Source organism: Protopterus annectens, chromosome 9.part0 (genome assembly GCF_019279795.1).
Source record: "Protopterus annectens isolate FY-2018-M chromosome 9.part0, PAN1.0, whole genome shotgun sequence".
Taxonomy (NCBI): domain Eukaryota; kingdom Metazoa; phylum Chordata; order Ceratodontiformes; family Protopteridae; genus Protopterus; species Protopterus annectens.
Window position 1 is genome coordinate 945,470,698 of NC_056743.1, and position 18,538 is coordinate 945,489,235.

General features: G+C 40.9%; 1 protein-coding gene across 1 annotated transcript in view; it reads left to right on the top strand.

Moving 5' to 3' along the window:
• Window positions 1-5,225: 5,225 nt before the first annotated feature.
• KCNQ4 (potassium voltage-gated channel subfamily Q member 4) overlaps window positions 5,226-18,538 on the top strand; it is a 1,236,349-nt gene continuing 1,223,036 nt past the window's right edge. The window contains exon 1 of the mRNA XM_044082186.1: window positions 5,226-5,258. Coding sequence (XP_043938121.1) covers window positions 5,226-5,258 — 33 coding nt within the window. The remainder of the gene's footprint in view (window positions 5,259-18,538) is intronic.

Genomic DNA, 18,538 nt, shown 5'->3' on the forward strand with positions numbered 1-18,538 from the left:
TTTCCAGGTTGTCACTTAATAGTAAGAGGTTAGCCTTTGAATAGTTCCTGAACATTTCAGGGTGAGCTGGTGTTCCAGGATTTATTTTTTACTTCAAAGTAGACCATTTTGTGGTCTGACCTTACCAGAGAAGACCTTACTCTGGGAGGTGTACAGCACTCTCCCATATTACTCTGGGCCAGATACAGTATATTTGTGTGCCTGGTCAGTGTGTTGACAGGCTGGTTCAGGGAGTTTTTGTTTACAGAATCCAGCAATCTCTGTGCATGCACATTTTATTGTCCTATATGATTCCCAGTTAATAGTGGCGTAACTAAAGTCACCCATGAATATGGCAATGGTGTGGATGGTGAGTGTTTCCAGTAAGTTTAAATACATGTTATGAGTTTCCTGGGTCATGGAGGGACTGACCTATAGCTTGCAAAGAAGTTGTATAGGATTTTGTCTATGGTGATTTCAATGTGGAGAAGGTAAAGTGCATTGTCCTGTTTGACCAGCATTGAAGTATAGATGTTAAGTTGTCTATCTCGCCTTCATTTCTTGCTTGTTGGCCATCTTCTATAGCTTGAGAGCTGTTTACTGGCCCGAGGCTACCCCTTATCCCATGATGCCTAGTGCTTCAGCTGCGAGGTTCTTGGTTACTGACTCAGGCTTGTATAACTTTATTAATCTGCCTTTTTTTGTCAGATTAGGGTTTTTAGGGTAATTGTTGTTATATTATAGCGATAACTAGTAGATTTAGCTAGTGTATTGTAGTTTTTTCCCCCCTTAGAACTCGTTTAAATTATCATAATCCAACAAATCACCGGAACCACCACGACAGATAAAAAAGGATTTTATTTTATAACAGAACAAGCGCTTTCACGCACCTAACAAGTAAGTGCGCTTCATCAGGTTACATTGAATAAAAGTGGATGTTCTCATTAAATACTAAGAACACACCCTAATTAACAGGTATTTTGGCGGGTAAAATCAATTAAATCAATTTAAAATAAAAGTTATACACATCATTTGAAAAGGTTATGGTTAGACAAAGTATTATAGTCCGTTCTCAAACTTTATAATAAACTATCCATAAGGACAGTACTATGTGTCCATGTTAAATACATTTCATCTATGGACAAAGTGAGCCTGAAAAGCCTAACTCTTATATACTTCATTAACCATTTCATATTTACATATAATAAAAACATTAAAGGAAAATGCATATGGAATAAAGAATAATAATTCTGAAAGACTCAATATCAAAATTATGTAAGAAATTATGCATGAGCCTACAAACAATCTATATGAGCAAAACTAGAAAAACTATGCAAGTCAAAATTATAAAGAGAAAATACTAATGTAGAAAAGGATCGAAGGAACAAGTAAGGGTAGAGAGGGAGGATCAGAAAAAGGAAGGGGAGGGGGGAGGGGGGAAGGGGGCAAAGGAGGGCACGTGGGTGGATAGGAGATCGAAAGAAATAAGGAGAAGGTAGAAAGGGAAAAGGGAAAGGGAGGAGGGGAGGAAGGGAGGAAAAAATGGAGATAGAAAAAGAAGAAAAAGGTAAAAAGGGAAGGGGGGGAGGAAGGGAGGGAGGGGGGAGGGCGGGAGGAGAGGGGAAAAAAAAAAAGAAGGAGAATAGAAAACGGATAGTAGGGAAAAACAGAAAAGAAAAAAAGGGAAAAGAAAATGAAAATGTATCAACACCTGAAAGGTGTGCATAGAAAGAGCGCTGTGAATCACAGCAGTATAACACAACAGCTAAAACAACAGCTAAAAATTAACCTTTCACATTTCTGTAAAAATCAAGTCATAATTCATTCATCCAAGAAAAGTGGATACATCTCATTATGAACCAGAATTCATTCAAAATTCTTGTTTAAAATAGCATTAGGATATAACAACTTTATAAAAACTCCAAACTAAAGTCACCAAGAGCTATTCATAAAAGCGCAGGTCTAATACTAAGAGATGTGTTTAGGCCAGGTTCTAAATGTGCCCTGAGTGTTAAAATCCATCTCAGCTCATATAGCTCCAGTGTTCCTAGTGTATTACCTTCCCTCCTACTGGGATATAGAATCTGCAAGACCCTAAATCTAAAGGTATGGACCGGAAACGACTGACAGTGTCTAGCTAAAGCATTATTAACATTCATTTTTCGTATATCATATATGTGGTTGTAGACCCGATCTTTGAGTCTACGTGTCGTCATGCCCACATAATAGGCTTTACAACATTCACATGTGGCTAAATAAATTACATTGGTAGTGTCACATGTGGCATAGAAGTTTGGAGTAAACATGATACCAAGTTCTCTATTTTCATACTTCTGCTCTATCGCAATATACTTGCAAGTACAACATTTCTTGCAAGGAAAAGTTCCTTGCCTAAATTTGGCCCTTATGTCAGGTGGTATATACAACACTTTCTCCTTACACAATAATCTTTTCATGTTAAAGCAATTGCTATACCTAAAACTAGGATATTTACCTACCACATTCATCAATTCTTTGTTCATACTAAGCAATTTCCAATTCTTGCTTAGAATCTCTTTTATATATTTGACATCATTAGTGTATTTGATATCATATTGCACTATGCCCATCTGGGGTCTATTGTGATGTCTATGTGGAAATTTTCTTAGACAAGTTTCATGAGCAGATGTACTATTATTTCTACAGCTCATGATTAATTGAGTGGGATATCCTCTGTTAATAAAGCATCTTGCTTGAAAATCCAAGAGGCGATTACTCTCATTATCATTATTACAAAGCCTGGTTACTCTAGCCATCTGGTTCTTTACAACATTAGGAAAAACATGCCTCGGGTGCATGCTCTCATAATGTAATATGCCGTTTTTCCAACACGGCTTCCTATATAAGGAAGTGGTAAACTCATTCTTATCATTTTTAGTTATAGTTACGTCTAGATAATTGACACTAGTACAAGAAAGCTCATAGGTAAAACTCAGAAAGGAGGTGGTTGTCCCCATATATTTAACAAAGTCGTGCAAAGAATCAGCACTGCCATTCCAAAAAAGGAGGATATCGTCTACGAACCTCCTATAAAAAATGGCCTTGGTGGCAAAGTTCTCATCATTAAAAATATGTGACCTCTCCCATTGGTAAACTGCTATATTCGCATAGGCATTCGCACAGGGGGTGCCCATGGCTACCCCCCATGTTTGCCTATACATCTTATCTTGAAACATAAAGATGTTGTTGTTTAGTATCAGATCTAACAAAGTACAAATAACTAGTTGATCATCATTCTTGATACTATCACATTCATTTAGACAACTCCTAACAGCCTCTATGCCAAACTCATTTGGTATACTCGTAAATAAACTCAATATCAAGAGTGACCATTAGGGTGTCAGAATTTATCTTATCAAGTAAGGAAACATCTTTAAGATCTTCTAGCAGTTTGAATGAATTTTTTAAAATGGTGGGTACCATTTCAACCAATGGGCCAATCTTAGATTGTACATATTGTGAGGCATTCTCAGTTACCCAGAGTTTTCCAGATACTATCGGCCGCAGAGGCGGCGGGTGTATCCCTTTGTGTACTTTAGGCAACCCTTTGATTACAGGAATCAACGGGGCCTCAATGTCAAGAAACTCATATAAACACTTGTCAATACATCTCGACATTAAGAGGTCGTATATTGTATCATGAACATTCCTAATAATCATTGCAGCTTCTGTTTTACTTATTAATGTATAAGCAACATCATCATTCAGCATCTCATTCATTAGGCTGTCATAATAATTAGAGTCCATTATTACAACTCCCCCCCCCCTTTATCAGCGGGTCTGAATACCAGACTGTTATCATTGCATAGTGTATCCAGGCTGTGTTTCTGTGCCTCATTTAAATTCACGAAAAGTCTCCTGTGTTGCTTCTCTCTAAAATACGCATAGAAGTCATGTTCACAGGCTCTCTGGAAACATTCAACAGAGCTTGGTAGAGATGGCACAAAGGTGCTCCTTCTTTTCATCACTGTGGCATTGTATTCATGCATCGCATTAGCAGAGTCTTTATAGAGGAGTTTAAGGGCCACTTTTCTAGTAAATTTACGGAGCATAATAAGGGTATCTGATAGTTCACTCCCTCTAGATGGAATGAAGGAAAGCCCCCTATTTAACACTGAGCAATCAACTTCAGTTAAAGATCGAGATGACATATTAAAGAATAAAGTGTTCAAAATTTCTTCTTCCTGATTCCCCAGTTCTCGCCCGACATCTTGCGTTTGCCTCTTCCCCTGCTTGTTGAGCGCGCCTGCGCTCGATGCTTGTATGGAAGCGGGGAGTTTAAAGCAGTTACTGCTTTAGGGGCAATATTCAATTGGTGCATACCATCTTTAGGTCTAGCTCCTCCGGTCACAAAATTCAAACCCTGTTGATTACAAGGTAAGGAGGAGGTCGACAGTGCAATATCCACTTCGGATTGTGACAAGGTAGAAACACTGCTATTAGGTGCATTATCATTTGGCTCAGTTCGGCTAGTCGTGCTGGTTGTGTCATTAAAGACTGCTTTAGTCTGTTCATTAATCTCACCTGAAGCAACCGCTTCGTTGAATCTCGGCCATAAAAAGATGTGGCCGGATTGAAAATCACCACAGTCACGTTTTAGCTTTCTAAGTTTAGTTTGTTCCAGCTTGTTACTATAAAAGGTTAGTTGTTTCAACATATTGTTCAATCTGGTCATACAAAAGTCACTTTTATATTGAGAAGTCAAATTCTTATGCTCACCTTCAACCTTGCTGATGAGTTCATCCTCTATAGGCTGAAAATACTCAATAAGTAACCTTATATAGTTATTGCCAAGGTCCAGATTTAGCTGTTGCCATCTCCGTAGGAGCTCCGGATGCGCCTCCCCATAGCTCGGCATGCAGAGGACCCGCATGCCTCGCGGGATGACCTTGAAGTGCAAGCACGCCTCCAGGTGCTTCCTCTGCCATATAAGCCTATGGAGCTTATAGAGATCATTTTCTAGGCTCCTTAGCGCTGCATAGAACTCTTGTACATTTTCAGTATTGGTATTCACCGCCAACGGAGTGTTAATTTTGTTGTCATAATTCAAAAGGGAATTCTCTCGTTGATGAAACAGTTCATTCCAGTTAGTAACAGCACCGGTATTACCAGGGACATAGTCAAGTTCGATATTCGGTGTTTCCATCGCGTGTCGGCTAGCCAGGAACAAAAGCAAGGAAGCCAAAACCAATAGCACAAAACCCAGCATGACCATCCAAAGGTACCAGCGAATAGAAATGGTAGAATAATCCAACAAATCACCGGAACCACCACGACAGATAAAAAAGGATTTTATTTTATAACAGAACAAGCGCTTTCACGCACCTAACAAGTGCGCTTCATCAGGTTACATTGAATAAAAGTGGATGTTCTCATTAAATACTAAGAACACACCCTAATTAACAGGTATTTTGGCGGGTAAAATCAATTAAATCAATTTAAAATAAAAGTTATACACATCATTTGAAAAGGTTATGGTTAGACAAAGTATTATAGTCCGTTCTCAAACTTTATAATAAACTATCCATAAGGACAGTACTATGTGTCCATGTTAAATACATTTCATCTATGGACAAAGTGAGCCTGAACTCACTTTAAACTCGTTTAAATTAGAGAGTTCTCCCCCCTGTAGTAGTGTTTAGTCTTTTGGTTAGGTAGCCGTTTGAGTTAGAGGCTCCCTAGTTTTAAAAAAAAAATCTATCTTATATTGCGTTTTTTTGTGGTAGTGTTCTATTTTTACTTAGTGTGCTGGCCTGTTGGCCAAAGTAATTTAGAGTTGTGATTTATTTTTTTTGACAGGGTATGTCTAAAGAATCCAAAGTGTTGGGATTCAAGAAGTGTGACTCATGCTGTCAGAAGATGTCTCTGACAGATGGGCACACTTCTTGCATCTATTGCCTAGGCGCAGTGCACCTGCAGGACTCTTGTTCTATCTGCCATGCATTTAGCCCAAGAGTTCTGCACGAGTGCAAGAATAAACTTATTTTGAGAGGTCTTCTCAAGCCTCAGGATTCACCGGCCAAGGTTCAGCCAGTGAAATCCCCTAAACCGGCCAAATCGTCGGCTCCCAGCTCTGAGCCGTCATTGGGCCCAACCTTGCCTACTACCTCTTTGGTCCCGGCTGGAACTGAGGAGACTGCTTCCTCGTCGGCTCCACTAGTACCCTCGGAGCCATCAAGGACCCAAAAAAGGCCAAGGTCCCCTTCACTTAGACTCCATTCATTTGGCTCCTCGGTCCGCCCTTTTGCAGAGTGACCGTAGTCATAGATCTTCACATTCTTCTCAGTCCTCTAGGCTCTCAGACCGCGACGTGGAGAGAGTGGTCAGTAGGTTGTTGAAGTCGCAGGCACTGGCCAAAATGTTGTCCAGCCCTCCTCATCAGGTGTCAGCTCCGTCCATTTCTATTGATGTTCCTCCTCCGACTCCATTGAGCTCGGAGCAGTAGTGTATTGAGGTTCGAGTAATGGAACTGTCGGCTCCGATTACGATTTCTCCTTCGGATCTGTCATTGGCTCCAATCCCATTGATGGTGCCTTCCATCGAGGGATCTGGGCACCGAGACTTCCTCGTCGGCTCCGTGGGGGCGAGTGGCATCGGACCCTTGTCCGACCCCGCTTTCCCTCTCGGAACATCGGCTCCTACATCGGCCTCGGAGCCGTCTCCCTCAGTGCGGAGGAGTATTCTGGTCTCCTCAGAGCTGGAGCCTTCTCTGCATCATGGCAGGGATGCCTTCGATGTCATGAGGAGTGTGCTGTCCTCCCAGTCAGCTCCACTTTTGACCCCACTGGCTCCATCCCCCATAGTGCCTGCGTCAACCTCTGTCCCTCCTCCAGATCCCAAGTGTGGGGAACCAGCGCTCCAGACCACCCCATTGGGTGTTTCCTCTTCCTCCGAGGCCTCCCCTAATCATTCAGAGGAGCCCCCACCGAAGAAGAATTGCAAGAGGAAGTGCATTGACTCCCCCTGAGTCACTTTGGATACGGATTTGGATAAATCGGAAGGGTCCCCAATATCCCCCTCTGAAGATGTTTCCTTTGCAGACATCCTAGAAATGCTTAAACAGAGGGGGAACTGGAATACCCTTACCCTACCGAGGATGAATCCGTATTCCTGGATGCATTCGGTTCCCGACCTTCCAGCTCCTGGGTTTCTTCGCCCTTCGATCCACTAATGTCAGTGGTGGCTCGAAAGGCTTGGTCAGCTCCGGATACAGTGGAACCAACCCCGAGGAGGCCAAGCAAGTTTATCACTGCTCCCCCAGACAGGCAGTTCCTTGTTAAGGGTGTTCCCGTGGATGCCATGGTGATAGCAGCAGCCACTAAAAAGGAGTTAGCGGAAACTTCTTCCTCTGTCCATCCTCCTAACAAGGAGTCCAGGACCATGGACAGATACGGAAAATGAACGTTTGCTTCATCGACCTTCTCCATGAGGTCACTGAACTACTTATGCCATTTCACCAGGCTTCAGAGGGATCTCCTGAAACAGCTCGGAGATACCCTTCAGGATCCATCAGCTGAAGGGGCTCAGGCTAAAGTGGCTTCTCAGCTGGCAACCCTTAACTCAGTAGTCAACTCCTCCATGAGGCTCATTTATTATGCAGCCGATGGTGCGAGTAGAGCCGCAGGCACAGGTGTGGCACTTCGGAGACATGCATGGATGCGGCTGTGTAACTTTGCGGAACCCTTTAGAGCATCATTCACCAACACTCCCTTTGACGGTTCCTTTCTTTTTGGACCACAGGTGAAAGACACTCTCACTAGGTGTGAGCAGGAAGGCAAGACTCTCTCTGCCGTGGGAGTCCATTTTTCCACTCTTTCCAGACCATACCCCAAGGGTCATTAGAGTGGGAAAATGTGGTTTTGCAAATCCCAGGGTGCTTTGCCTGACACACGTGGTGATTTTTCCTCCAACGGCAGAGGAAGAAATAATAATAACAACAGACACCGCCCTCATGGCAGAGGGTGTCCGCAGAATCAGGGAAGCAGAGAATTTTTCTCTGACAAGCCCTTCCAACATCCCTGAAGTGTTGCCCGACTGTCCACCTCTGGAGGCAGTCGGGGGAAGACTTTCAATGTACCCAAAGGCCTGGCTAAACCTAACGCAAGACAAATGGGTACATTCAATCATATCCGGAGGTTACAGAATCCCTTTCTTTCAACCCCCTTTACCATCATGCAAGTCTCCCCCAGATGTTCCACCCAATCTGAAGGACCACACATTTATAGAAGTTTCAAAACTGCTAGAAAAAAAGAGTCATCCAGGAAGTCCCGGCAGACCAATACGAATCCGGAACTTTCTCAAGGTTCTTTTTGGTACCAAAAAAGACAGGGGACTGGAGACCTATTTTGGATCTCAGCAGACTGAACAAGTCTGTTCAAAGAACAAAGTTTTGGATGGTCACGCTACAGTCCATTCTACCCTTTCTGGGTCAGGACAATTGGATGTGCTCCATAGATCTCCAGGATGTGTACTATCATATCAAGATGGACAGATGCTCCAGGAGATACCTTTGCTTTCGGAGGGAGCTAGTTATTACCAGTTCAGAGCTATGCCCTTTGGTCTCACCACAGCCCCCAGGGTGTTCACCAAATGTATGGCAGTGGTCACGGCTCACCTGAGGCATCAAGGATTCCAGGTGTTTCCATATCTAGATGACTGGCTCCTCACTGTTACTACCAGGCATCAACTTCTTCAAGCCAAGGACGACACAATTTCAATTTGTTCTCAGCTAGGCATTACTATAAATTTCAAAAAATCTGCCTTGTTGCCCTGTCAATCTATTACTTATATAGGAGCAGACTTAGACACAAGGAGCATGTACGCAAAGCTACCTTCGGACAGGGTGTCCACAATTCGCCAGCAGGTTCAATTCCTCATGCAGTGCAAAAGGGTACAAGTCAGGTATGTCCTTCAAACTCTAGGCTCTATGGCAGCGGCAATTCTTCTGATACCCCTGGCACGTTTTCACATGAGAATACTTCAGTGGCTTCTATTCACACAGTGGTCCTTCCAACAGCTCCCCATGTCTCATATAATCATGATTACAGAAGCATGCAAAAGACACCTTTTCCTGTGGATGGTCTCCCCTCTAGTGACTCAGAGCAGACCCTTCATTCAGTCCCCTCCGGTTGCCACAGTGACCATGGATGCCTCACTGATAGGGTGGGGCATTATCAGGGCAGGACAGTCCAAGGCACTTGGCAGCCACACGAGTACCATCTGCACATAAATGTCTTGGAGATGAAAGCCGTGCTCCTAGCATTGCAAGCCCTTCAGGACTCTCTCCTTTCTGAGATCATTGCAATTCAAATGGACAACATGTCAGTGGTGTGGTACATCAACAAGCAGGGCGGAATCAGGTCCTACCCCCTATGTCGAGAAGCACTCAGACTCTGGCAGTGGGGGATTTCCTCCCAATGATTTCTGATTGTGACGCACATCCCTGAGAAGTGCAACGTCATAGCGGACAGGCTCAGCAGAGCTATTTTCATGCCTCACGAGTGGTTTCTGAATCAGGTAGTTGCGGATCTGATCTTCCGCAAATGGGGACAGCCTTGCTGCGATCTGTTTGCCACCCCCCTTCAACAGCAAATGCAGCAACTACTTCTCCCTTTTACCGCTTCCCGGTCACCCTCCCAGAGACATTCTAGTCCATGATTGGCCTCAGGGATGTCTTTATGCCTTCCCTCCATTCCCTTTTATACCCTCATACAGTAAGCTATTCCGTTGGGTTGCAAAATGATCCTCATTGCCCCCTACTAGCCTCGACAGATATGGTTTCCATTCCTGCACCGTTACCTCATTGAGCAGCCCTGGACTCTGGATCCTATTCCAGACCTACTGATTCATCAATTAGGAGAGTTCCATCAATCCCTCCAAACACTCCAGCTCACAGCTTGGTTGATCCAATTCCAACCTTAGCCAGGCTTCCCAGCATTTCCCCAGCCGTGCGTGAAATTATTGTCTCTTCTCACAAATCCGCCACTAGGAAGACTTATGCTAGCAAATGGAAACGTTTCTCTTGTTGGGCAGAGGCTAGGAACATAGATCCCTTTTCAGCCCCAATGCACGAAATCTTGGAGTTCCTAACAGAGCTTTTTCATTCTGGGTCTGCTTCTGTCACAATCAGGTTCAACTAGCGGCCATCTCTAACTTTCATGTTGGGTTTTCTAATCTAAACATTATGTCTCATACGCTGTGTAAAGCTTTTCTCAGAGGGACTACTCTCCTTAGGCCCCCAGTAAGAGATCCCCCTCCTCCTTGGGACCTTAATTTGGTACAAGCCTCCTTGATTATGCCCCCTTTTGAACCAGCTGCATCCTGCTCCATTAAGTTCCTATCTTGGAAAACTCTATTTCTGGTAGCTATTACCTCAGCCAGATGTGTCTCGGAACTTCAGGCACTGAGTGTTTGTCCTCCCTACTTAGTTTTTCATAAGGACAGGGTTGCTCTGAGAACTAATCCCTCCTTGCTTCCAAAAGTCTGCTCGGATAATTACCTAAACCAATCTATAGACCTCCCTGTGTTTTTCCCTAACCACACCAACAAGGCAGAATGCAAACTACACCAATTGGATGTTCATAGACAATTGCGTTTTTACCTGCATAGAACGAAAGATATAAGAAAGTCGGATGAGCTTTTCCTTTCCTATGTTAGGGGTAAACAGGGTCTTCCAGTTTCCAAAGTGACTCTGTCCAGGTGGTTGTCTCATGTTATTACCTTCATCTATCAACTAAGAAACAAAGAGTTGTCTATCAAACCGAATGGTCATTCTACTAGGGCTTTGGCCACCTCTGTAGCCTTCCAGGCTAGGTTGCCCATGGAGTCTATCTGTGCCGCTGCCACGTGGGCAAATCCTCATACTTTTATTTCTCATTACAAGTTAGACATGGTCTCCAGGAGTGGAGCTAATATTGGTTCCACTGTTCTGAAGAGTCTGTTCCAATGAGCCACCCAGGATCGTAGGTGCTAGGGACGCTGTCCCAACAAGCAAGAAACGAAGGCGAGATAGACAACTTAACATAAAGAAGTTATGTACCTACCATAACATTCCATGTTAGTTGTCTTCATCTCTCCTTCTTTCTTGCATCCCACCCTCCGTCCCCCCGTCCTATTGGATCTATTTGCCCCCTTCTTTTTCATTTGACTGGGGCAGTCACCATAGATTACCTCACCAGGTGGATCTTCACGCACAAGACAAGGGAACTCTTCTCCATCCTCACCTGTCTAGTCTTCAAATGACACTACGAGTGATAGGGTTTTGATCCCATTTAGGCACCTCTTTTCCAAGTATATGCTTCGGGTTCTGCAGGCAGCCAGGATACCCACTACCAGAAAATCATATATGTCTAAATGAAAAAGATTTTCTGTTTAGTGCTTCTATGGCCATCAAGATCCCTTTAGTGTGTGTTCCCTTGGTTCTGTCTTATTTGTGTGATTTGCCTCATGCTGGCTTGGTATATTCTTCAGTTAAGGCTCACCTGTAAGCAGTCTCTGCCCTTGAGCCCCATTTGGTCTCTCAGTTTGAGGTCAAGCAATTTCTTAAATGCATCCTTCATATTTTTCCCTAAGAAAAATTCCACCTTCTTGGGACCTCAGTTTTGTACTTTAAAATTGACTCAGGTTCCTTTTGAATCTGTTAGTTCAGCTTCCTTGCAACTTTGTACTTGAAAAACTGTTCTGCTGTTGGCTCTTACTTCTGCCAAGAGAATATCCAAACTTCAGGCTCTTATGCTATTCTTCCTTTTTTTAATTTTTCTCAGAGACAGAACTCTTTGTACTAATATATCTTTTAAGCTCAAGGTGGTTATTGAGTTGTCCCTTAATCAGTCTATTCATCTTTTTTCCCTTTTCTGCAATCTGCCAGTGAGAAGGTTATTCACACCTCGGACTTGAACAGACAGCTCAAATATGATTTGGATAAAACAATGGTTATTCACAAGTGTAAGCAAGTTCTTGTTTCTTTTCATCCAAGGACATTGGGTTTGGCTGTCTTCAAGCAAACTCTCTCCTCCTGGTTTTCTAAGGTCATTTCCTGTTCTTTTCATAGCAAATGTTTTTCCTCTTCTAGTGCCTTTTTCAAGGGTTTGGACATCAATTCCATTTTTAAGGCTGCTACTTGGTCCAGCGTTCATACTTTAACTAAGCATTATAAATTGGACGCTGTTTCCAGAGCCATGGCAGGTTTTGTCAGGGCTATTCTACATTTGTTTGTAGAGGGCTTTTCTGTGCCTTCCTCCTCCCAGACATCTTCTTGGCTCTTATACTTTCCCTTCAGTGAAGAATACTGCAACAGTGATATGGAAGGACATAGCATGGTTGTTTATAGTCTTAACATAACAGTAGGTATCATTCTGTTCACTATTGCAGTATTCGGTCTCTCCCTCTTTGGCCCTCTGTTATAGATCTTGGCCCTGAGTTTTGTTGCCCTGCTGGCTGAAGGGCTCTCGCTTTCTTTCCCTTCTGAAATTTTTTCTTCTGGATGTGCATGTTTTCCCTTGTCCCTAGAGTGTTTTGTTCCCCCAGGGGCAATTCATTTTTGAGCATTTGCATCAGTGCATCATCTTTATGCCGTACACTCCATTTGTGTGGCCTGTGTGACAGATAGTGCCTATAAGATCTAAAGTCCTTGGTATACTGGCCAGACGTTGGGTTATTCATGACAAGAGATTCCTTCACTGAAAAATACTGCAATGGTGAAGAGGATATATACTGTTAGAAGATTTTACACAACTGGTGTCTATATCACGTAGTCGAAGTTTAATAACTTCGAACACAGAATGTTCGAACCATCCTGTTCGAAGTTAAAAAACTTTGACTATGGATAAAAAACAAAAAGAAGAAAAGAAAACAAAATAAACTGTTGTAAGCAGTGGGGCAAGCACCCCTACATCCCCCACATCCCCTGCTACTTAAATATACCAACTCCAACATTGCACCACATTTAACAAAACGGAAACCTCCCTTATGGAGATTTCCGTTGAAACGCGCAAACTTCTGCAAATTCAAACTTATGGTCTCGACCATATGAGGTTTGAACTTGCAGATGTTTGACTATCTGATAGGAACCCCAAAATTGTACTTTATGACGGCACACTGATAACTGCAGCTGCTGTATAAAGCCATTTATATAGCAAATGTTTACATTTTATGTACTGTCACATAAAACGGTGGACTGAGTCAGTATGTGAATTGTATTTTATGTGAACCTTAGTATAGTATAGTATGATCAGTTTTGTTATTTTAAATAACAGTCTTATTTTAAAAGAACGGTTGTTAATATATAAAGTAAGAGTACCTCCTTAACAGCAGACCCCATAACAGTAACCTGCATGTGGCATGAGAAATGGTTCTTCCTTCTGCAGCAGTTGCTGCCATAATAGTGAATGGGACAGGTGCAACCAAACCGGTTGCTGCAGTTTTTTATTGCAATAGCTGAATATAAGGTCTGAGTTGTCATGAAAGATAAAAGAACCCATGCATCACTCTTCAGCATGCCTTGATTGAACCTTCATTGAAAGGATCATTTCAAAAGGGAAGAAAAACTCTTGACTGTAAGGCTGGCTATGAGAGTGGAACTAGTATGCAGAAGTCAGCAGGCAGCAGGTTTTGAAGGCTTATACTAAATCTCCTAATCTGGCTTATCATGCTGGGTAATTACATGAGTAGACATGCAGTATGAACAAATTTCCCCTGCCTTGCAGTGACGTGCTCCTCTTTTGCCAACTGTCTTGCATTCTATAAGCTGTCCTTTCAATGGCTAAGATCTCCACTGCTGTGATCAAGGTGTGCCCAAAGCATGTCCTTTCCTCCCTCTGCCTGAAAGTGGAAAAAAAAGCATTGCCAGGTCATTACTCTTTCAGTCAGTGGCTGTTCCATTTCTCAGACCACTACTGACGAATCTTAATATCATGTTGTGAAATAACCCTTATATGTGACACAAAACATAGAGGATTATGGTCAAGTCGTCAGTTATAACCAGTTTGAACATACTCTATAAATGTATGACAAGAAATGGATGCTGTGGCACTCTATTCTCAGTGTGAATCTTGAGATGTGTTTGAAGAACTTAATAATTATGTGGTTATGATCAGAGGGACCCAGTCTAATTATTTGTAATAAACAGCACGACGAACTCTTGAAAAAACAAAGAAAAACACAAGCTCCGATGTAGCTAGGACAACTCCAAAAAGTTTAATGTGAAGCGCTTTTCGTCGACCACCATTGGAAGACTTCCTCAGACAAAAAAGGAAACAATATACATGACTTTTAAAATAAAAAGGGCACCAACAAACCACATTAATTAATTAAGTTATCACTCTGGTTAACTGTCTGAGTGCTTGATTGAATGGTTGAACAAAATGATGTTTTACATCAAACACCCTTTTTCTTATGTCAACAAAAAGAATAATGTCATTAAAAAACCTTTAACAAGGTCAAAATATTCATTCTAAAAAAACATGATACAACTGTACTTCTGTATAAAAATACAGGGACAATGAGTAAAAGCATTTATATATAAATACGTACATGTAGATATATACTTAAAAATAAAAAAGTGATGTTTAAACATCCGGACCACTGTCACAACCCAAAGGAATATCAGTACTTAACAGAAATAAAAAGTGCAAAGGTCTAAATTCTAAACACTAAAATTGCCTAAAGTGTGAAACCATAAGTATTGCCTTGTACTGGTAAAGAAATAAAATTAAAAATTTAATTTATATCACCTCAGTAGACTTCTCAACTTTAAAATGCATGTCAGTGATGTAACCTCGTTTAAACTGCGGAGAGTGTAGGAATTCAGCCTAAGCTGCCAAACCAGTTCACGTTTTTCTAACAATAATGGGTACGGTCCACCTTTTTCATGAACTACTACCTGGTCTATAACTTTAAACAAAAAAGCATGGAATGGGTTTTCATTGCAGTGTCTCGCTAGGGCATTGTTACTATTCCTCTTCTTTATATGATGTGTGTTCATAAATCCTTTCTTTTAGTTTCCTGTCAGTTTTGCCAATGTAAAAAGCCGGCATGACTGACAGGAAGCTAAATAAACCACTGATTTAGAATTACAACTGTACCGGCCTCTGGCTTTGAACATGTGTTGATTTACTGTGAAACTAGACCCTGTAGATATAAATTTATAATAATTACATGCCTCACATTTATATGTACCTTCAGTCCTAGTAGATCTCTTAACAGTGTTTTACACAATACTCCAAGTTTCTACCCTTTCTAAAAATGATGACAGGTTTATCACCTAATTTCTCTGTTAAATCCTTCTCAAAGGTCAACAAGTACCAGTTTCTTCTAAGAATGTTACTGATAAGCCTCGCTTCCAAAGTGAAGGGTGTGATGAAACTCCTCTTATAACCTACCAGGTCTGTACCTGTTGGACCCACATCCATCGGTGGTAGACTTAAAGTAGGGACCACAATGCTCAACACTTTTCCCACACACAAATCAACCTCTCCTCCTTTTACAGTGAGGATGGGACTAAAGGTGCCTAACAGTCTTTTTATAATGACCTCTTTCACCACCTCATCAACCATCGTTTCTGGGTAACCACAACTCATAAATGTGTTTCAACAAATTACACTCATCCTCAAAAAAAGTGTCCTCATATGTCATACATCATTCATCACACCCTTCACTTTGGAAGCGAGGCTTATCAGTAGCATTCTTAGAAGGAACTGGTACTTGTTGACCTTTGAGAAGGATCTAATAGAGAAATTAGGTGATAAACCTGTCATCATTTTTAGAAAGGGTAGAAACTTGGAGTATTGTGGAAAACACTGTTAAGAGATCTACTAGGACTGAAGGTACATATAAATGTGAGGCATGTAATTATTGTAAATTTGTATCTACAGGGTCTAGTTTCACAGTAAATCAACACATGTTCAAAGCCAGAGGCCAGTACAGTTGTAATTCTAAATCAGTGGTTTATTTAGCTTCCTGTCAGTTGTGTCTGGCTTTTTACATCAGCAAAACTGACAGGAAACTAACAGAAAGTATTTATGAACACACGTATCATATAAAGAAGGGGAATAGTAACAATGGCTTACCGAGACACTGCAATGAAAACCATTCCATGCTTTTTTGTTTAAAGTTATAGACCAGGTAGTAGTTGATGAAAAAGGTGGACCATACCAGTTATTGTTAGAAAAACGTGTACTGGTTTGGCAGCTTAGGCTGAATTCCTACACTCTCCCTGGTTTAAACGAGGTTACATCACTGACATGCATTTTAAAGTTGAGAAGTCTACTGAGGTGATATAAATTAAGTTTTAAATTTTATTTCTTTACTAGTACAAGACAATACTTATGGTTTCACACTTTAGGCAATTTTAGTTTTAGAATTTAGACCTTTGCACTTTCTTAGTTCTGTTAAGTACTGACATTCCTTTGGGATGTGACAGTGATCCGGTTGTTTAAACATCACTTTTTTATGTTTTTTTTTTTTAAGTATATATATATATATATATATATCTACATGTACATATTTATATATAAATGCTTTTACTCATTGTCCCTGTATTTTTATACAGAAGTACAGTTGTATCATGTTTTTTTAGAATGAATGTTTTGACCTTGTTAAAGTTTTTTTAATGACATTATTCTTTTTGTTGACATAAGAAAAAGGGTGTTTGATGTAAAACATCATTTTGTTCAACCATTCAATCAAGCACTCAAACAGTTAACCAGAGTGATAATTAATTAATGTGGTTTGTTGGCACCCTTTTTATTTTAAAAGTCGTGTATGTTGTTTCCTTTTTTGTCTGAAGAAGTCTTCCAATGGTGGTTGACGAAAAGCGCTTCACATTAAACTTTTTGGAGTTGTCCTAGCTACATCGGAGCTTGTGTTTTTCTTTAATTATTTGTAATACACAGAGCGCCATGATTGCACTCAAAAAAACAGAAAAGGACAAGCTTATTAAGCACCCCATAACACAGTTAAGATCAGGTCTCATAGCAGACAGAGACAGAAGGCAAAATACCTTTGAAAGCTGTTATACACTTCATTATGTCACACTTAAACAAAATGTGTGGCAAAAGAACACATAACAGCATTTAAAGCAATTTGTTCTTTAGATGGGGCACTTCATTTTTGGTTGCTATTTGGCAGTGCTGAAATATTTTACTGGCTTTCAGAGGCTTTAAAAGCTGTAAGATACTTTGCTCTCCTACATACGTTTTTTCTTTTTTTCCTGCAAATGGTATAACATGGAACAGATAAAGCTCTAGTGTACTACAAAGAATTATGATCAGGCCTCACCAATCATAACCTTCATTCTCGAGGTGAATTTCCTGGCATCTGTGTCTCAAACCCAAGTTGGTTATAGAGAACCAATCATAATCCTGTATGTAGTATTTGGAGGTTTACTTTCTTCAGCTGCTTCATGTTCCAGAGAGAAAAAAGCACAAGCGTGCTTAAGTGCTTGACAGTTTGCAAAGCTGTAACTCAGTGCTGTCATTCAGTTGTACATGGAGCTTTTTCTCTTACAGTGTACTATCAAATGCAAAGAAAGAAAGAGACATTTTTAACCACTGAAGCACCAAGTGTTTTATAGATTTGAAATTTGTAACACACTTAGGGCTGTCAGACAGGCATCACCCAGAAGTAAAGTGTGTGTCTGACCCTCTAAGAGGTTTAAAGGTGAAATGTACTTACTGCTGCTACACCAGAATAAATAACTAACTAAATGAATAAATAAATGTGTAGCAGAATGAAACATATTTTGGCTTTCCAATTTTGGAGTGTAACTAGAGTATTGTAATGTTTAAGGAATAAAGGCACTGTCCTGGAGAGCGAACCAAGTGTGTGAAGTTTTTTTTCTATGTCAGGGGAGGGTAGCTTTAACTAAATGCTAATATGAAAATCAGTTATTTATGACTTTCTGTACTTCAGAAAATCAGGTCGCAGTACCTCTGCAGTCTTTGATTGCCTTAAATAAATATCTGTTCCACAATTTTCAATTTATAATGTAGCATAGGTGTTATTAGTATCCTTTTGACTTCAGTTTAAAGGCATGGAAAGCTGGCCACAGAAGTCGTACATACAGAATTCTGAATAGGCCAGTAGTGAGATGTACTTCACTGACAGCAAAGACCATTTTGAATGGTGACAGTTATTTGCCATTTAACAGGCTAAGCAGACTGATGCTGTTTAGATGCATCTGATGATTTTCATCTGCCATTCATCAAACTGTAACAGTCAAAACTGTAATCAACATTAACTTTTTTTTTTTGGGACTGTATTGTAATTAAGGACGTATTGCTGAATTCACTTGTTCTTTGGTGTATTTATGAAAATGTTACTTGTTGGGCTCAGCTGAAGGCTTTGCATTGAGTAGCAGCTACATTTCTAATGATTTACAGTTTGTTTTTTTTTTGACAGATTTTTGGGTTTGACAGGCACAATTCTTTGTCTTCTCTGACATAATGTGGCTTTGAGTAATAATACTTGTGTTTCTTTGGTATTACTTGTGTTTCTTTGGTCTTATACTGAGATATCACTTACA